Source organism: Protopterus annectens, chromosome 17.part0 (assembly GCF_019279795.1).
Source record: "Protopterus annectens isolate FY-2018-M chromosome 17.part0, PAN1.0, whole genome shotgun sequence".
Lineage (NCBI taxonomy): Eukaryota > Metazoa > Chordata > Ceratodontiformes > Protopteridae > Protopterus > Protopterus annectens.
This window is the reverse complement of record NC_056751.1, coordinates 152885044-152907012: the sequence shown is the minus strand read 5'-3', so window position 1 is coordinate 152907012 and position 21969 is coordinate 152885044. Positions and strand designations below refer to the sequence as shown.

General features: G+C 37.3%; 1 protein-coding gene across 1 annotated transcript in view; it reads left to right on the top strand.

The window, feature by feature from the left end:
- Positions 1-21969, top strand: part of LVRN (laeverin) — a 1030506-nt gene that overhangs the window by 700053 nt on the left and 308484 nt on the right. Inside the window, exon 15 of the mRNA XM_044059628.1 lies at positions 1627-1718. Coding sequence (XP_043915563.1) covers positions 1627-1718 — 92 coding nt within the window. The remainder of the gene's footprint in view (positions 1-1626; positions 1719-21969) is intronic.

Below are 21969 nucleotides of genomic sequence, written 5' to 3'. Positions count from 1 at the left end.
CCAGCTACCCATCAACACCAAAGTGATGATACTCTGAAGAAACAATTTTCTGCCACCTGTGATTTTAGTGAGCTTGATACTGTTAATCGATGGCTTGATAAATTCTACTTTTCTGAGGAAAGACAATCCATACGTTCTCCAGATGGTGAATTTTTGACTTTTGACAAAGAAATTCACTGTCTTGACAAAACATTATTTAAATCCAAATCTTTACAACTGGATAATTTCTTTCTGGAAGAGAGTCTTAAACGTGAGCATGTCCCAAAAGGGCTTAGACTGTAGAAGTAACCTTTTTTAGCCATTTGTAGCTGTGATTTTTATTTTCATATTAAAAAGCCTTCTTCATTCTTGGTCTTTGAGTCAATACATCTGGACATTTTCTTGTGTTATTTGATTCCTCTATGCTCCAACTCCAGTCGACTGCTTGTTTTTTGGTTATTCGAGGTATTTATATCATTCAACTATTTCAGCTATGCTCAGTGAAAAACACAAAGCTGCTGTTACTTCCGTGTTTGCTTACTTCTTTTCTATAGTTTTAAATCACTCACAACAAACTTTCAATAAAAAGGACACAACATATCCCTCAAACCATCTTCAATTATTTCATGTGCGTTGTCTTAATGCTGAATTATTAATGCGCCACAAGCCAACATCTAACACTGACAAATGAGCAAATGATTGTTTTACATTAAATCTAAATGCACAACTCTCAAATATTTGAATAGTAACGTGACTACATTTTGTTATATACTAATTCGGAGGCTCCAGTAACTCACAAATGTCACCTCACTCTAGGGTACTGTAACCTCTTAGAATATATGCAGCAGGGTTGTGAAGACCAATTATCCCATGTCGGAGGAGGGGTACAAAATGCTTTAAAAGTGTGACTATGAGTTGTGAGTTTCACCATTGCATATAGAAGTCAAACTTCAGTGTTCACACTTTTAAGTGCCTATCTTAGGTGTGGTGATCTTGTGTTAGACAGGCGTGTGTGTGTGTGTGTGTGTGTGTGTGTGTGTGTGTGTGTGTGTGTGTGTGTGTGTGTGTGTGTGTGTGTAATCTGTTGGCTTTTCATTGTTTGAAAATATTTTTTCAAATTGTATAATATACATGAGATGCTTTATCATGTGACTACAAGTTTGAGTTCCACCAATACATAGTCCAGACTAGACTGAGTCAATCACAAAGTGGATTAAGACTCCTGTAATTAAACAGTCCAAACCTTTACAAGACATAATGTGTGGTATGGTATCCATTTAAAATGGTTAACAGTCATTGTATGAGCACACAGCCAGAGATAAAGGAACAGAAGAACAGCAATACAGATAAGGCAGGAACAACAACATTCCTTCTCATTCCAAAGGTGATATTGTAGCACAAAGCATAGAAGTGGAGGAGGTGCAGTTTAATTTTGTGGTCATTTCATGTCACCATATAACAAGTCATTTGAAATCATCTGCATGGCATTCTTATACGCTGCATTTCCTGTGGCCTGTCTGATTGTTAACAAGTGTAAATTAACGCATGTCACATCTGAGGTACTTTTTGTGCATCCATAACAGTCATGTATTGACAGCTGTCAGTAGTAGATAATTAGGCTAAACTGTGCTTCTTTTTATTCATTAGGAATATATGTTAAGCAAACTTACCCCCATCTATTACCGTTACATGAATCTCTCCAATCGGGGTTTTAGAGAAATGGATGATCGTAATATTCAGTAAGTATGCTAATCTGGCCTGTCTCTGTGCTTTTATTGAATTGTGTGGTTCTGTAACATTTAGTTAGAGGTTTTTAGTTATACATCTCAACCTTTAATGTCATGAAATGTGACCACCTAGTGGAATAACAATAAAGAAGCAATGAGGCTTCTATACAGCTGTAATCATACTGATTTTAACATTGTATCTGTTACATGTCACTTTGTATCTGTTACATGTCACTTATTTAAAAAACATTCATCTGAATCCATGCAGTAGAAAATATAGCAGTTGAAAAAAACTACGTTTGAATTAGAAAACCACTTTGACTACATTTTATTGTTTCAAAAATAAACAACAGATATAATCCTAATCCTAGATCTAGCCATCACTCTAAAACTAGGTTTAACACTAAACCTAACCTAAACCTAAACTTAAGAATAAACATATTACTACATATAACCCTAATCCTAAAATTAATGGTAAACAAAACTGCAGTGCTAACCCCAGCCATCACCTCAATGCCAGCTCTAAACTCACTGACTCTTTTAGTCCTTCCTATACAAGGTAACATTTGTGCAAAAGAACTGCTAATCAAATTAAGATTTTCAAAAGTCACAAGTGACCAAATAAACTCACAGTAACTGCTTTATAACTAAAGAACCTTTTGAGCAGCAAACAGACCAACAAAGTAACCAAACTCCCAACTCCACAAAGTTTATTCCGACATACAGGATACATAGGATTGACCTCTTCAGAATCACTTTAATCAAAAAATTTTTCAGTTTATATACTACTCTATAAACATAATTAATGAATTATTCAATTGAAATTCAATTATGATTCAATTAAGTAAAATAGTTCATTTTAAAGTGATGGCTCACCTTATATATAGTAAACTCATTACAGGCTAAAAACAGAAGCCATAATTCAAAGCTGAATTCTTATTATAACTCTAAAAAACATTCATATGCGTGCACTACCAGTGTAAAAATATTATATACATGTATTCTTTGTATTTAATATCATTTGTATACTACCATAACTCAGTTGAAACTGAATAAATATTAAAATACTAAAATACATATAAAATATAGATGTATATACATATTATATATATGAATACGTCTACACAAATGTATAAAAATATATATAAATATATAAATATTAATATTAATTGTAGTAATAATAATGAATAATAATATATATATATATATATATATATATATATATATATATATATATATGAAATGTTTTAATTAATTTGAACTCTTAAACAATACAAAGTTATTAAAAATATTTTTATTAAAAAATTTTTTTTTAAATATGTATATAAATAGGTGTATATATACATATACATATGTTATATAATGAAGTTATTGGTAAAGAAATGATAATGAAATGATGAAATATTATTATTTTGTGTAAAACCAACAAAATATAGTACAGTAATACAGTAATCCAATAAAAACAAAAATATATATTGAACCACACCGAATAACCAGTTGTTATAAAGAGAACTACATCAACTCATCCTTAAACCATACATTTTAAGAATGTTTCTTCGGATCAGATGCCAATAATTTTAATGCTGGGGTAATAGAAATACAATCGTTCATCCCTTTACCATTGCCATATCATTTCCCTGTATAATATTTTTGTTGCCCATATATATTTGTTGCTTTATAACTAGTGCCATTCAAAATCAGTATATGGTATCTAATACGTCAAATCTTCAAATTTGGGATTGTGGCCCCTAGAACATGTATCTATGCATATATATGAATGGTCAAACTTACTATGTTCAAAACACCCGAGTAACGATGACAATAACATTGACCACAAAAGGTCGACACTGCAAATGTCAACAGGGTGCTACACATGCTTGAGAAAAATCTTCTCTGTATGTAAACTGAAATTAAAAAAGAGAAAAATACATTTCTTTTTTTGCAGGGAGACAAGTCCCCTGCACCATCCACACCCCCTGCTAATTATATATAATAACACAGAAATTGCACAACCCCTGAGGAAGAGACATTTTCCCCAACCCTGGAGATTGACAATCTCACACAACTGTCATCTATCTACTTTGTTGACTAAAGTGTGTTGACAAAACAGATGTCAACATTTAAAAGTTTTGCTACATTGACAGATCCATATATCCATCCATCTATGTACCTCTCTATCTATCTATCTATATGGAGAGGGAGAGAGGTGGATAGATGCTACACACACACACACACACACACACACACACACACACACACACACACACACACACACACACACAAACACACACCAAGAATATGCCTGTAATATAGTTCAAATTGCAGACCAGGCTGAGACAGTCAAAATGTAAGCTAAGACTCCTGTAAGTAAATAGTGAAAATTGTGTAAACAATGTACTGTATATAGCATTAATTTAAAATGGTTTACAGTAATTTGTTAGGACCACCCAAACTCAAGTCACACTTGCTTGATTATTATAGCTTGAGATGGCACTTGTTCTTTTTAATGGTTATTGTTTCTCATTGGTGTGGGGTAACAAAGCTCATGTGTCAGTGAATTGTGGGTGGCCACTGGCCAGTGTACCCCAGAACTGCAGCAAGACAGCTGATGCTTTGCTTGCAAGTGATAACTCTTCCTTTATCTGCACTGCTCAAAGTCAGAATAATAAAGCAAGGGGGTGGGGGTGAAGTCTCCCATAAGGGAGTACAGCATACAACACTTATTAATTATGTGACACTGTTTCATGACACAATGAGTTGTACATACATTATGACAACATGTGCACTTGAACTGTCATTTATAAATTGCTCTGACCATGTTTTTGTGATATGATCTCTAATGAGTTGATGGAACCCAATGGATCATGTACGGTTACCATGAGACCATTTGCATAGTTAAAAGGCAGTAATGTAATGTCCAGAATTTGAGAAAATACTGCTAGAATATAAGATGTTGATCAACAAGTCATGCATGATTTGTCCAATAATTAAAAAAAAACTGCTTCTGAAATTCTAAATCTAGTTTAAGTATAGTCTGCTATACGAAAAGCTGAAACAGAAACAAAGATTTGGAAATCTCTTTAAAAACTGGCAGTGAGTATATTACAGTAAATGAGAATGGCGGGTAATTTATTTGACTGAAAATAGAAGAATGATACTTCTTTTCTTTGAGACATTTTACTATCACTGGGCACCTTACTTGTTGTAGTGAGTAGAGGGGCCTGTGAGTAACTCATTTCTTGTAGTACACCTTACCACAAGGCAGACAGTTAATCCTATGCTTGTAGAAGTTGTCCATGTGCCAGGCATCCCATATGGTATGAGAGCAACTTCAGGAAAGCCAGGCATCTCCAGAGGGACTAGGCCTAAGTCTAGGAATATGTAGGGGAAATTCCTTTGAAAAAATAAGGCTCTCTTCTGAGGTGGCTTCAAAGAAAAATCATGACTCTTGAGAGGTAACAGCATTCTTAGAAGGGGACAAGATTTATTAGGAAGTGCAGGAGTCCCCAGTAAAACTAGCTATGCGGACAAACATATAACAGAAAAGCATTACAGGAAGATATAGCAGGAAGAGAAAAACTTCAGTAACTAATCACTTAGTGAATACAGTAAAAGGATTAATGGAATAATCTGGGTTACAAGTTAGTTGTACCCCTAGTTAATAGACAGTATGAGAAGGGGGTTGTGATACTTTCTGATGTATAAGTAAAATTCATAAGAAGTATTTATTTATTTATCCTTTGTTGACTGGGTTAATCCCATTTGTGCCCATTTTTCAGGAGACACCCGATAGGTGTTGTGGGATATTTTGCATCTACCTGAGCTACCACCAACTCTAGCAGATGGAACTTCAGTTTAGCATCTCATCTGAAGGACGAAATTGTTAATTAGCAGGGAGAAAAGGTGAAAATAAGATGCAAAGCTTATAATTTATGAGATAACAATAAGGTAAAAACTTGTGTAAAGCTGGGTCTCATTGTACTAGGTTTATGGGTATAAGCCCAGGTAAAAATATAGCCTGGATACACAGAAGTCATTTAAAAGAACTGGCACATAAGCATGAATGTAATTGGTATGGGTTGTATCCAGACCCACTTGCAGCCAGTGTTCAGGGAAGTGAGATTGATAGTCACACAGAGAATGAAGGAGCTAAAACTGAGCAAGAAGAAGCCATAGAACAAATGACAAGGGAGTTGGATTAAGCAGAAATATGCTTGGATAACATTAACAGATGTCAGGTGACTTGAGTCATCCAAATACAAATCTGGTTAAGACTGTGTAATTGTAGGTTTGAAAAACTTTCTTGTCCATGGAATATTATTCCCTGCTATAAGATTTCAAGACCTTTGAAGCCAAGATAAAAAAAAAATCACTAATTTCAGTGAGAAACTGGATGAATTAATGCTGCCGCTGCTACCAAGTTTGTATTTAGGGGACTTACAGACTATAGTAAAGCTGCAGCATCTGCTGCAGGTGAGATACACACTCTAAGTAGATGGAATCTCAGTGAGAACAAAAAGCCGCACAACCTAAAAATCACTTCATCAGGAAGGTCAGAAAAAAGTTGTTTCACACCAAAGGAGAATGAGGTCTTATCTCTTCTTGGAAATAGAATGAAAGTTAGGTAAAATCCTAATAGAACTTACTGACTGGGAAATAAAAGCTTACATAGAGAATGCAGTTTCTTGACAAATCCAGCTAGGAATGGTCCCACTTTCATTCCAGTGTTGAAGAAAAACCATCATGCCCCCCCCCCAAAAAAAATCAGGAAAATGTTTGAGTCATTGAGAAAAAAAAAGTCTTTGGGCCAAGGAATACCAATTTCCTAAATGGAAAAACAGTGAAAATGCCACAGAGGAATGTAGAGACCCAGCATCACTTTCTGCAGAACTGTTAGCACCAGAGGCAAAGGATATGTCTTGGACTTTGCAGATAACCAGCGATAGTCTCTAAACTATGTAATAATATCCCTTTGTTGAGTCATTGCCTTGGCTGGAGACTGACATTGCATAGTTGTTACAAATGCCATGACATACCAGGCACTGATTAACCTTTCCAGCTACTAAGAGGAACTGGGGGTGGGGGTGGTATGAGGGTTTGAGGGTTGGCATAATGCTTAAATTGTTTACCTCTCAAACCCAAGGTAAAAGGTTTGATTCTCACCTTTAGAGGGGAAATTGGATAGGCTTAAAATGGCCCACAAAGGCAGCTAGTGTAGTACTTACTTATGAACTTATAAACTGTAGCTGGGGGGTGTCTAGGTGCACACAACAGTAAGCTGCAGGTGTTTGAATTAGACTGTACCGCTCTGGGTTTGTTCCATGAATGAAGAGATCATCATGAGAATGCACACTTCATACCAAGCTGGGCAGCTACAGATGGTAGAAAGCAGAAGGCATGTAATATTTGTCCCAAACCGACACTTATAGTGGTGGCACCACAATCAGAGTGAAAAGCAAATGAGGACTTAGAATGGATCCACAACCAATTCCCCAGAGATTTGGGCTAATGATAATATGACTGTGAGAAATTCGTATTGTACTGGGAAGCATACACATCCTTCACTAGTGCTCCAGAGATAATATGACTGTGGGAAATTCATATTGTATCATTTGTGTTCTGATGGGAAGCATACAAATCTTTCCAATTTGACAGGAGGCATTATAGTCCACAAAGGAAGTAGCTGCATATAGTACATAACAAGATTATTAGAGAAGTACCTTAATGATGAACTCACCAGTCTGACTGGTCAGGACATTTGGCTGTTAAATTAGTTGTTGTTTCTTTCGGCTTTTCCCGGTTAGTGGTCGCCACAGCGGAACTCCGGTCCGCTAATGATTGGCAGTAGATTTTTACGTGCCGAGTTGCCAGCCCTGACGCACAACCTTCAATGAAGGTATGCCCATTCACGCATGTCTCTACACAGAAGACGCTGTAGCTGAGAATCGAACAGGGCAACATCTATCTGTGAGGCGACAATGCTACCGCAGCACCACCACCTACAAAAATAAATACTTTGACAGTTAAATTAGTATATTGCAAAAAATACCTAATCATAGTTAGTCTGAATTTGACTTTAACTCTCTCCAGATCATAAGATCTTTAAGACTTTGATGGCTAATGGCTTTTAATGCATGCCTCTGTATAGAAGTCTGAAGATAGGTTTGCCTTTATAGTACTGGGAAAGAAATATCACAGAAAATTGTCTTTCCCAGGGGGTTTCTAGCAATCTCTTATTGTCCCAGGGGGTATTAGTGGAGGATTTGAGCTTGAGCAGTGTAAGAGAGTATGTATTAAAGTACATGATGATAGTTTGTTACATCTGAGACTCACAAAGGGAACATGGGGATTGTGTTATCTATGCTATAGTCTTTGAAGAAGGGTTAAACCAGCACTTACTTTGGTGAGAGATGGAGGAAGAAAGAAATTCCCGAAAGAAATTAGGGGTGGTATGTAGGAGGCAAAATTACAATACAAAGAATTATTGTGGCAAATAATTTTGGACTCCACTAAATTTCCAGGACTTAATGACATGCTTTCTATTTCTTCAGTGTTGAAACTTAGAGCTGCTAAGCTTTGAAATTTTGTAAATTTTGCAAACTTACCACAAGAGGGCACCACTGGATAACATTCAATATATATTTTTCAGTACGAACTAAAATATGTTTTAATTAAAGTACAAATGGTATTTAAAGTATATTTTATTGTATTTATTTATGTATTTCAACATCAAAAAATGTTTTTACCTTGTTATTTACTATAAACAAGTCAAATAAATACATGAACTGTGTTGGTTTATTAAGGAATGTATTTTCAAATACAATTCATTGTTTAATTAGGTCAATTAACATTGGAGAGGATTTCATTGGTTAATTAACTTATTTTGAACTGGTGGTGGTGATATATAAGGCATTATATGAACAAAGATCTGTGTTTTGATTTCTGAAGAAGACTTGTATGTATTGAGTCGAAAACGTACGCATTGTTGTGGCGTTATTTTGTGCTTAGGACTATATCAACTGTATTTACTTTGCACTCGCTTTGAATAAAGGAGTACTTTTATACATCTTGGTTTTACCCTTCATTTGGATTTCCAGGGAAGGCAATTTTTTTGGTGTTGATACAATAGTAGTATGAATTAATAATGGAAATTATAACTAAGATGCTGTAGATACTATGGTCACACAAGAAATCAGAAGATAAACACTAGTGTTGAATGGATAGAGTATACAAAAGCAAATAGGAGGATACAATAATAGTGTTTAGTCTCACAAGAGTTGAGGTGTGATATGAACACGGTTGGAAATTCAACAGTATATACATATTTACAAGAGGAAAAAATCCTCAGAATGGTCAAGCTCACTGCTATCAGAGAGTTAACACAAGATAATGTTCAAAAGAGGCTAGGAATCATGGGAGTCTTGAAAGGGGTATGATTGTTAGTCTGGGGTATCACAGGGGCATAGCCAGTGTGATTTGAGGTAGGTTTTCAGCTTGCTTTTAAATAGGTTAACAGAGGATGGTGAGGTTAGCTGACTTGGAAGGCTGTTCAAGGCCTTGCCTACTATATTAGAGAACAGGGTGTCACCAGCTGAATTGCTGGATTTAGATATTTGTACAAGTAGTTTATTAGATGAGCGCAAGGTTTTGAGATTGTTATAGGGGATGACTAGGGATGTGAGTATGGGTGTATTTTGAGGTAGATACAGGATCTTATGGGCTACTGTTAGTTGATTAAAAAGTATTAGATATGGCAATTCTAGCCATCCGAGTTTATTCAAATTGATACAATGATGAGTTCTATAGGAGGACCCTGCTGCAAATCTGGCTATATTGTTGTAGGAGGATGACAGTTTATTCAGGTTACTTTTGCATATTTTGGTATAGATAGGGGAGGCATACAGGAGGGTAGAGATAAGGTGTGTGCAAGCAATGGCAACCCTGGCTAGAGGAGTTAGAAAGGGTTTAATTCTATAGAGGGAACCTAGTTACTTATTAACTGTTTTTATGGTGTCATTAATGTGAGGTTCAAAGGACAAGTGATTATCTATTAGTACTCCAAGTAGTTTGGTGGTTGGTTCGGGGGATATTATAGTTCCATTATTTGAGGTAATAGTAAAGTTAAGTGGGGAGGTTCTGCGAGTGGGGGTGAATAGTAGCATTTTAGTTTTTTTGGGGTTTAAGATAAGACACCTTTGTAGGAGCCAGTTTTCAACTGTGCTAAAGGTCTTTTGGGTTAGTGACTGAAGTTCTGATTGGGTAGTAGCAGAGCATATGGAGTCATCTGCGTATTGGATACAGTAAGCTTGTGGAATTACCGAATGGAGGTCATTTGTAAAGATGGAAAAGAGTAAAGGACCCAATATGGATCCCTGAGGGACCCCTAAGGCTACTGGGAGGTGGGAAGATAAAGTATTTTCCCATTGAACAGCCTGTTGTCTGCTATTTAGGTATGATTGGAACCACTGTATAGTAAGGGCATCCAGTGATAAGTTTTTGAGTGTGTCTAAGAGAGCACCCCCCCTTCTCTCGGTCACCTAACATAATCTTATTGTAAGCTTCCCAGCCCTGTCAATCCTGTCTATTCCCTTACTCTTCCTCTTCAAAGTTTACTTATTCCTCCCCTGTGCTGCGGCGCCATCTTTAAATACTAAAACCCTCTGCCTGACTACACTCTGTTTCTGTCTGTCCCATGGGCATCCCTTAGTAGTGTGCACAACTGTAAGTACCATTTGTGCTTATGATTGTACTTACATAGTGAATCAAAAAACCTGATGTAGAAAGGCACCATTTTTTGAGTTAGCTTTTCTGCCTTTGCTTCATAGGAATCCCCAGTAGTGCACTCGCTTATATCATATTCCATTCTTTTTTAATTAGTACTCTACTGAGTCATAATTTACTGCATGTCCCTTTCTAAAACTCCTGGCATAACTACATTATTTTCCTACTTTTCATTGAACTGCAGCTCCCCACTGATGCATAAATAATAAAAATATACAGAAAGGTAACATTCAAACCAAAATTATAGGCTGCCATATTTCTGTATTTGATAACCTTCTCACTGATTGTTTTCTGTTTGGCAACTGCTGCTCCTCCTGGAAGGTGTAACCCACTCTGTTCACCCTTCGGGCTCAGTCTGCTCCCCTACCCTGCCCCCAAATCTCACCCACCCCACTACCTGTATTTTTATACATCCACTGACTCCTGCCCACCCAACACCTCTCCAATCACAATACATCTAAGCCAAAGCCCACCCACCTGTAGATCTACATCACCCCAAACATCCACCTTTCCTACAATGCTCTACATAACATCTCTCCCTATAAGCCCATTTGCTCTACTAATCTCTCTCTCTCTCTCTCTACTCTTACCTATCTCGCACTGTTTTGCAACCCTTGTCATAACTCTCACACACACTCCACTACATCTTACCATCAACCTCACCTCCCATCCTACTCATCCATCTCACATGAACTCTTTACCTCTAACCCAATCTATTTTTTCAAACCAAAACTGCTCCCAACCCAACCCTCTTGTACTCCCCTCTTAAATGTGGTACCAGAAAATCACTACTCTCACACAACCCAATCTACCCTTGCCCAACATACTGCCTCACTCTTCTACTCCACCACATCTCTCTCTCACTAGCTGGTGACATCCACCCCAACCCCTGACCCATCTCTAACATCAATCTCACCAAACCCTCCACTCAACCCACAAACTCAAAGTCCATTCGCCTCACAACACTTAATGCACAAAGCCTAAAAAACAAAATCCTTAAACTCCATACCTGGCTCTCCCATAACCACCCCAACATTACTGCCGTTTCTGAAACCTGGCTGAAAACCTATATAAAAGATAGCGAAATCCTACCACCAGGTTTCCAAATCATTCACAATGACAGAGCCTACAAAAAAGGAGGTGGAGTAGCAATAATCTACCCCACCTCCCATACCATAACTCCCTACTCTAATAAAACACCAACCTTTGCCAATGCTGAAATTATAATAGGTTTACTAAAAATAAACAACCACAAGTCCATATGTATCACTGCCCTCTATATTCCCCCTGGTGATAATATCAAAACTCTTGAAAACATCCTGTCCTGGTTCTCCTCCACTATAAAAAATGAAATCTATATACTCAGTGATACCAACATCAACTAGAATACTATTAAATCTGAAGCCCTGTCCCACACAATCAATCAGAATAACTTCTCCCAACTAATACAATCTCCAACCAGACCAAATAAAGATGGTACCTCTGGTACCATCATTGACTGGATCCTAACAACTCACCCAAACCTTATCACCAAAGCTGGAACATTACCTGATCCTCTCAGTGATCACCTACCAGCCTTCACCGACCATCTCTCATCTCCACTGCATAAACACCACTACATCCAAACCCGCAACCTCTCCTCTTTCAACCCTCTAACTTTCTCTGAATGCTTAAAGCATACTGACTGGTCTCCTCTAAAAACCCTTCCTCTAGATGATGTTGTTTCCTACTTTAATCACTCATTCCTAACCCTTCTCAATCAGCAAGCCCCTTCTCGAACCAAACACATCAAAACCAATCCCTGCCCATGGTTATCAAAAGATACTAAACTAGCTTTGCACCAAAGGGACAAAAATGGAAATAATATCAAAAACATAAAAACCCTAACACCCTCCTAGAGTATAAGCAACTACGAAACTCCACAAAAAAACTAATAATTAAAGACCACAAAGCCCACTACTCCAAACTCCAGTCCTTGCACTCGACAAATCCCAAAAAATTCTGGGACTCCATCTCATCCGGGTTGCATCCAGGCAACAAAGAGAACCCCTGCCCAGACCCCAAACTCTCCAACCTTGAAGCAGCCAGCCAGTTCAACTCATTCTTCATAGACTGCATAGATAAACTGTTAGCCTCCTTCCCACCCCCATCCTCCACCACCACCCCCTCCTGCCCCAACCACTACCCCAATCATCAACTTTCATCCACATCCTTCTGCCTCAAGCCCATCCCCACAAGCACTATAAAAAGACTTCTCCTCAAACTTAAATCCTGTCACAATGCACCCAACATTCCAGCCACCTTCCTCAAACAATCTGCAGACATCATTGCCTAACCCAGTTCTAGTCTTATAAATAGATCCATACAATAATCATACATCCCTTCTGTCTGGCACCATGCTTACATCATCCCCCTCCATAAAGGTGGCAAAAATACTGATACCACCAACTTCAGGCCTATTGCCATCCTTTTCTATCTTTCTAAAATACTAGAGAAAACAATACAAGCAAAATTCATGGCACACCTAACACTAAACAATCTCCTCTCCCCTACCCAACACGGCTTCTGCCCTGGCCACAGCACCATGACTGCCCTTCTTTCCTTTCTTGAAACTATAAAACTCGAATGCAACTCAGGCAAGTTCGTATCCACACTATTCCTAGATCTGTCAAAGGCCTTTGACCCTATCTCACACACCCTACTTACATCCCAACTTTCCAATCCAACACCTCCCTCCCACCACCATCGCCTGGTTTTCCAGCTACTTGTCCAACCACCAACAAGCCGTCCAATGGAAAACTTCAACCCCCCCCTTCCTTCCCACACCCACAGGTGTCCCACAAGGTTCTGTTCTTGGCCCTCCTCTCTTCAACCTATTCATTAACAACTTTCACCAATCCATCCCAGACTCATCTATCATCCATTATGCAGATGACTCAACAATCATCTGCTCAGCCTACTCCCCCTCCGAGCTCCTAGCAAAAACCCAACTAGCCTTCTCCAAAACAGAAACCTGGATACAGCCTAACCATCTAGCACTAAATGCAAATAAAACCAAACTAATGTTTTTTCCCCTACCAAAACCTCCATTGACAAATTCTTATTCACCATACAGATCCAAAACAACACCCTCCTTGAAATCATTCCCAACACCATGCTTCTTGGCATCATTATTGATGAACTAAAATTTGACACCCACATCTGCTCCGCAATCAATAAACCCACCAAAAGTTATGTCTCCTCTATAGGCACAACTGCTTCCTAAGCCTCTCTACCCGTCAAGCTCTTGCATTCACCTTCCTACTCCCCTCCCTTATGTATGGTGTACCTCTTTTCACCAATCTTGGCCTTTGGTCCAAACTTGATCCTGCTACCACAAGATCTCCAAATTTGCAACCAATTCAAAAAACTCATCCCACCACTGCCACTCCCTCATCACCCTCATTTGTCTTGAACTACCCAACTACCTCAGTTACATACAACTCACCATTGCCCACAAGCTCATCTTTAAACCTGCTAACTGCCCAGCTCTTGCTACTTCCTTAAAACCTTACATTCCCAACCACTCACTCAGATCCAAAAAACAAAATCTCCTTCAGGTCCAGAAACCTACATGACCTCCTGGCCATATACTGCTGCCCCACTCCTTAGCTAAACAGTGGAATTCTCTCCCCACACACCTACGCAACCTACCTAACCATACAAATTTCAAATCTCAGATACTCTGTCATCTTTCTTCCAAATGGGAATGCCCTTGCCATGCTCCAACTTAACCCCCCCCCTCATTCCACCTTGCACTGACTCATCCAAAAACCTCTACTATTACTTTATCCCACCCAAAACAATCCCTCCCCTACCAAAAACTAATTTTCAGTCTAATATCAATTGTACTATACTCTCCAATCTCAAATATACTATTACCCTCTCCTTGCATAATTTTCTAACCAACTAGAAACCTATGCAGATGCCCTAAAGCCATATCTAGTAAATTACAAAATCCCATTTAAGACAATGTGAAATACGACTTTAACATTTAAAAATGAAAAATTGGGTACATTGAATATGTTGGGCTCTTGTTTGTATGATATATAAAATATACTGTACTGTAATATTTAGAAAATAAAATTTGTGGTTCAAGGCTTCACAACTCATCACAAAACTTATTCCATAAACCAACAGTACAATATTTTTTTCTGTACCCCAACATCTCTAGATATAATAATGCTGAGATCATACTTCTCCACTGTTCCAAGATTTTGTTCTTAACATGCAACAAATATTTTAAGACTTAAGATTCATAGGTAGTTATTGGGCATACAGTCAAGGAGATCACTGAAGAGCCTAGACTCATCACAATTTCTCCAAAGCACTATCTGTTTAGGTGGCTTTCTCAAGGTCATGCAGTAGGCAAATTAATGTAGAAAGATGAAAACCCTGTACCCTAGGCAGAGTAAGTAGCTTATTAACAAGTCTAAACTTTAGTCCTCTGGGATAATCGCTAGACTGTATGTTTAAAAGACGTCCCCACCTTTTAAACACACTGTCACATGTTTTGAATAACAATCGTATTTAATCTGATAAATAACAGTTAAACAACAAATCTGTTAAAGAGTTTACACACTCAACTAAATAAATTAAGAAGATAAATCCTTTTGATGAAAAAGGACATGACAAAATGTAAGACCTGATTCTGCCTGGCTCTTTTGCTCAGAAGGATGGACCCATTACTGCAACCAAGGTGACTACAGTTCATTTAACAGCTCCAGCACTGGAAGAGCTTTACAAGAAGGGGGAAGAGTGTAGGAGAGTGACATGCTCACCTATCCTGAGGGGGATTGTGGGCATTCAGGGACAGAGACTGGAAAGACCACTGCTTAGGCTTCTTGGGTTCAGGGCTACTTGAAGGAAGTGCTCCTTGTGAAAGAATGGAGATGGTCTATGCAGTCAACCCATTTCATACCCTCCCAACACTTGGCTGAGTGGATATAATGGGTTAGGGCGAGCATGTGCAAAGGGCTATTCCTTGTCCGCTCCCACTCCGATGATGGGAATGAATGGACTCACTGACTCACTGGTTGGGAGAGGGCTGATGATTGTCAGGCAGCTGGGGCAAAAAAAAAAACACATCTTCATCTACACACGCACACACACACACACACACACACACACACACACACACACACATATATACATATATATCAGCTTTTGGAGTTACAATGTAGGAAGAAGCTTGCTTCTAGGTGGTTAGATTTTACTAAGAAGCTAATTACATTAGAGATAATAAAGGAAGGGGAAATATTGGTCAGGACAAGGTCAAAATGATTTTCTCTCCTGCATGGGAGATGAAAATTTTGATCAAGAGAATTAGGATTAGTAAAATTGAGGAATATTTAGTGTATTTGTTGGTAGTTGTATAGGTATGCTAATTTAGAGTGGGGTAGTTAAAGTCATCTGTAATAAATGTATTCAGTTGGATGGCGAGCTCTCTGATTTGACATAAATAATCATCATTCTCAGAGGGAGATAAATAAGAGGCCTACAGTTAGCAATTGTGTTGTAGGGATTTTATTGAAGGTTATCTGGATATCTACAGTCTCAGTATGGCATCATTCATGACTGATCATGAATCAATAGTTTCTAAACAAATATGGCTACATCCACAACAGTTTCCTGTGGATGTGAGCACAAGGTAGGCACTGAGCCCTGCTATCTTTACTTTGTAAACAAGTTATTGTATCTACTCAAATATTTATGTCTTCAAGACAATGGACGGCTTCTGAGTTTCTGTGACCTTAACGTTAGTACATCTATATTTAAAGACTGGTGTAAGGCTTGATGCCTCACAAAGCCCTGTTTAATGACCTCTTTGTCAATATGGCTAGTAGCTATATATTTTGAAATGTTAAACCTACAATTGAGTTTATAACAAAAATATTCACTTTATGTAAATGGTGAAATTTCGGTATTGAATTATGTCTTTCATTTTTGTAACGTTACGGCAAGCCAATTGCAAATTTCATGGAGCTTATCTGTAAATGTTTAATTAGCTGTATGAACTATGTCTTTTTATAACATGTGATATGTAACTTGCAATTATTGTGGAACTTTTCTCTCTGGGCCTCCAATGAAAACGTGCTCTTCTTGGCCCAGTGGACTTCCCCGGTCATCAAACTTAAATAAATAAATAAATGGTCTTGAGTAAGCAATAAGCTCTAATAGTTTAGGATTATCTTTAGCTTGGTCTTAAGGCATTTGTTGATGTGTGTGGACAGTGTGGCCAATAAAATGTTAATTTCAGAGGGATAGTGTAAAGGGCCCCGGACATATGTTCAGAGGGGGCAATGTTCTTTGTTGCTGTGACCCTGCCCTGCCCTGATGGAAATGCTGCACATCTGCAAGTCAAATGGTGCAAGAGTCATTCACCCTAGGGATCTTAACCTAGCCTGTGACATTAACAGAATATACTGGAGAGACAGACATATCTCTCAGAGTTTGCTGCTACTCTGGAATAAATTTCCAGTTCACATGAAGCAGAGCTCCTCACTGACCCTATTCAAGTGCAACCTGGACAAATGGATGGGAAACCACCCACATCCCTCATGGACATGGGTAGTCAATGTATGTCATAGACTCACTCTGCAAATTATGTCCATCCAACCAAGGACAATTGAAGCAACTCAGGATTAACATGGCTAGGCTTGTAAAGGCTCTAGGCCCACTAGTCTAGCAACCTCCTATGAACCAAATAGTCTTACCTAGTACCCTGAATGAGCAAATAATGTGCACAAGCTCTTCTTTCAGTGTCTTTGAGCCCCAATAATTACAAAAAATGCTGATAAATTATTGCACTCTGTACCAGTGCCTAATTTAAATTCAGCACTTCTTAATTAATTATGTGTGTCTTTTGACTGGTTATATTGATGCAATAACTCTTTGTTTTCGGTCATGGAATCAACTCTTTCCATTATAAATCTGTCTAAAAACACCTTGTTTTCATCTTTTAGCCCAGCAACATAATCATTTTTGAAACATTCCTATTACTTCTATTATACATCTTTGTAAAACGATTGTTTCAACCACAGCATCTACAAAGCTCATTAAATTTGAGATGTATCTTTAATCTATGATTATAACCACAATCATTACACAAGACCTAAATTTCAACTGCATTATATATCCTTTGTATTTTGTCTAGTATTACCTTTATTGCATTTTACTCCAGGCTTAATTTCTGCTTTATTATTTGACTCAGCTTTTGTCTTACACATTCATTTCCTCAGTTAATTCCTTTAATTGTGCATTTCAAACTTAGCTCACTATGCACACAACTGCAACTTGAGAAAAGATTAGTTCTGCTTCTCATAAAATGTACTCCATGACCATTTCTTATGCCACAGACTATTCCTTTTCTTATCAATAAATCGTGCAACTAAAAAAAATCATACTGTTGGGCCCTGTTCATTAGCTAGATAATGCAAACATATGTGTTTATACTAAATATTTGTTTCTTATAAAGAATAATGAGTAAATGGATTTTTTTAGGCTCACAAACATTTCTGAATCTCTCCTTTATTGCTGCCATTTTACCTTCTTCTTCTTCTCAAAAGGCAAAAGCATTAAACATCTTCAATACATCCAAGTCTTCTTCCTATGTAACATGTAGAAACAGGCATACTCATTACAGCTGTTTCACTTGCACTGATGAATAAAGTGAATTTCTGGCTCAATAGCTACCTATCTGATGTTCAATGACTGTACAATGAGAGAAATCTTAGTGGTTGCAGATGGACCAAATTCCCACCATATAAATAAATATTTTGAGAGTAAAATGTAATGCTGACTTCAAAAGAAAGAATAAATTTTGAACACAGATTTGTACTTCTGTAGTACAGAATGATAAAAAACTCAAAACCAAATAAAATGTTTCATATCTGACTCCATGCAACATTTGCTGTGTTTGTAGAGGATGCTGTATAATGACTCAGGCAACTTAAAGGTGTGACAAGCCTCTATGAGGTCTTTATTGTGACTGCATTCAGGAAAGAACTGTGTCACATACCATGAATTCCTGTCTATAGGCTCTTTAATATTTAAAGGGGTATACCTCAATATGAAGTCTAATATACTGCATAAAGAATCTTACTTTAAATTAGGTATGAAGTTACTTTGTGAGTTAACTCTCAAAGCCAAGATTGATGATGGTTAACTCAGGCAATGTAACAACTGCCTCAAGCTTACAGAAAATATACTCATTTTTGAGATTACCTTAAATATCTGTGAGACGTGTAAGTACATCCAGAATATTGATATTAAACTCTTATGAACAGATCCATCCTCCCCCCACATGAACACATGCACACACACACACACACACACACACACACACACACACACACACACACACGCTTAATGTTATATGCAGAAATTCTGAAGAATACTCCAAAAAAGCCTCACCCATCCCTTAAATGTCAGTAAATTAAATAAAAGCAGAATCTCATGCATATACCACATTACGCAGACCTCCCGATGACCAGAACAAATCATATACATGCAGTTACTATAGCTTAGATACAGCCTATAATACAAAATACCATGAGTTTATACTGAACCAAGCAAGACTCAAAAGCCCATAAAGCAGACATTGCAATCTGGCAAATACAAAGGTAATCCAGTAATTAAGGACTCTGCTGCGTGTAAAACAGGCATGTAACTCGCTGAACTTTGCAAGAAGTTTGCAAAAGAGTCATGCCTACTTGGTGTCAAAAATTGTTCAGGCTAATTATTTCTTGGTTATAGTTCAAGTTGGAGTAAATCCTCTATAAAGATTTTCCCTCTTACATGTACACTGTGGTATGCTGACATTAATAAAATGTTCTACAAGCACTGGAGAACACACCTCCTGCTTACTGGCACCTGCAAATCACGACAAAATGCCAGCATTTATTCAGGGACTAAAACATGAGTTAATGGACACGAGATTTGTGTCTGCCACCCTATGCAGTGATCAAAAATGTTTTCACTCAAGGGTTTTCAAATCTTGCTCCAAAAAAGTACAGGTAGAGAAAACCTCTGTTCCCATCATAGTCTTTTAGATCTCTTTAAATTCTAAACCAAACAAAAAATGAAAAGTACATAAGACAAAAAAATCAGTGATGAAGGTGATTTGATCAATGCCATTAGACGAAACAACAAAATGGGTTACTTAGAAGCTTTCTTCAGCTTAGAGGATGTTTATATATGCCTATTTACTGAAACATTGTTTAATGACCAAAAGATATATTACAGATTTCAATATAGGACTCTACATAGTCTGTAATGAAACGGTAGAGTTTTGATTGATCAGGAGTCAAATTATTGTAAGTGAAACATGAAAAAAATCAATAAAATAAACACCACATTTGGAAACAAAGAGGAAAAAAGATAGCACTGGCAATAAACTGTGCAAGGCAAATAAAATGACACAACTATGGTAAAATCATATTCCCTATAATGGAGTCTAGATATCCTAATAATAATCCTAAGATTCTTATAGAAATTGTTATTTACACTGCACTGGTATGTACCCGTACCATGTTTTTAAAAACATGGTTAAGGGACAAGCTCTTAGGATATCTAGACTCCATGATAGGGAATCTGACTTTGAGAAAGATTTTAGAAATTGTTAGATCTGAGTTTTCAGATAGAGGATATAAAAAGATAGAAATAGATTCAGCATGCTCTATAGTCAGAGAACAAAGAGTAGGACATGGAAAGCCTTATTTTTCCACTCCTCCCTCGATTCCCATAGAAAAGGGTACATGTTGATTAAATAGCATGCCATTTTGCATACCTTATAGTAGTGATAGTATGCGACTCAGAAATATCATTAGTAGGAACTGGCATATTTTAAGAATGGATGCTGAGTTGTTGAAGGTCGTAGGGTCAACTCCAAAGTTTGTATATAAGAATAAGAAGTCTTTAAAGTGGAGACTTTGCTGTCTGACCAGTAATAAAAATTTAGTTCCATCCCCATCAACTATTGATAGCACAAATAAATGTAATAAATGCACATTTTTTCAGTTTATTGATGAGAGTAGAACCTTTGTACATCCAGAGAGTTGTTTTCAAGACCCTAGCAGATTGTAATACTAAACATATAGTTTATTTAGCATATTGTTTTGTATGTTTTGCCTTCTACATAGGCAAAACTAATAGACGCTTGAGAGAGCGGATTAGGGATCATTATTATTGCGCGCGCAAAGAAACTTTCAGTATAGTGCAATAGCAAAGCATATTAACTCCAAAGGGGTCAACCACTGGTTTAAGTTTATGTCGAATGAAGTAGTACAAAGTAGTATGAGTAAAGGAGATTTAATCAATGAAAATGAACGCAAGGAATTGCGTTGGATCCTTTCTCTGTCTGCGCATCGTGGACTAGGATTGAATGATTATGTTTCCCTAACACCAGCTCTTAAGGCAAGGTAGCTTAAATAGTGATAGGTAGGTTTTAAGTATATATGTATCACTGTTATATGCGGCTATTTATATATGTGTTCTATATTTATTGTTTATATAGGTTATGTTTCTTTTCATTGTTTTATTTCCATAGGGTTTAGTATAGGATAGAGATTGTTTTTTAACATGTTTTAATTGTCTTTTTATTTGACATTATTGGGAAAGTGCTCTGATTTGCTGTTATTAATTAGCATTCACCATCTCTTCTTCATTAAGTGGGCTGTTTTTAGTGTTTTATGGTCTGATGAAGCAATCAGTTTTGATTGCAAAACCGCTCACCATTAAAGCTTTATTTTTATGCTTGCTGGATTTATGTTGGATTTATTCATCATCTGCTGTGTGTCTGTGCTGGAATATTTTACCATAGTTGTACCGCATTTGGAAAATTGAAACATAACAAAGAGGTCATTAAACAGGGCTTTGTGAGGCATCAAGCCTTACACCAGTCTTTAAATATATGTACTAACTTTAAGGTCACAGAAACTCAGAAGCCGTCCATTGTCTTGAAGACATAAATATTTGAGTAGATACAATAACTTGTTTACAAAGTAAAGATAGCAGGGCTCAGTGCCTACCTTGTGCTCACATCCACAGGAAACGGTTGTGGATGTAGCCATATTTGTTTAGAAACTATTGAATCATGATCAGTCATGAATGATGCCATACTGAGACTGTAGATATCCGGATAACCTTCAATAAAATCCCTACAACACAATTGCTAACTGTAGGCCTCTTATTTGTCTCCCTCTGAGAATGATGATTATGTCAAATCAGAGAGCTCGCCATCCAACTGAATACATTTATTATAGATGACTTTAACTACCCCACTCTAAATTAGCATACCTATACAACTACCAACAAATACACTAAATATTCCTCAATTTTACTAATCCTAATTCTCTTGATCAAAATTTGCATCTCCCCTGCAGGAGAGAAAATCATTTTGACCTTGCCCTGACCAATATTTCCCCTTCCTTTATTACCTCTA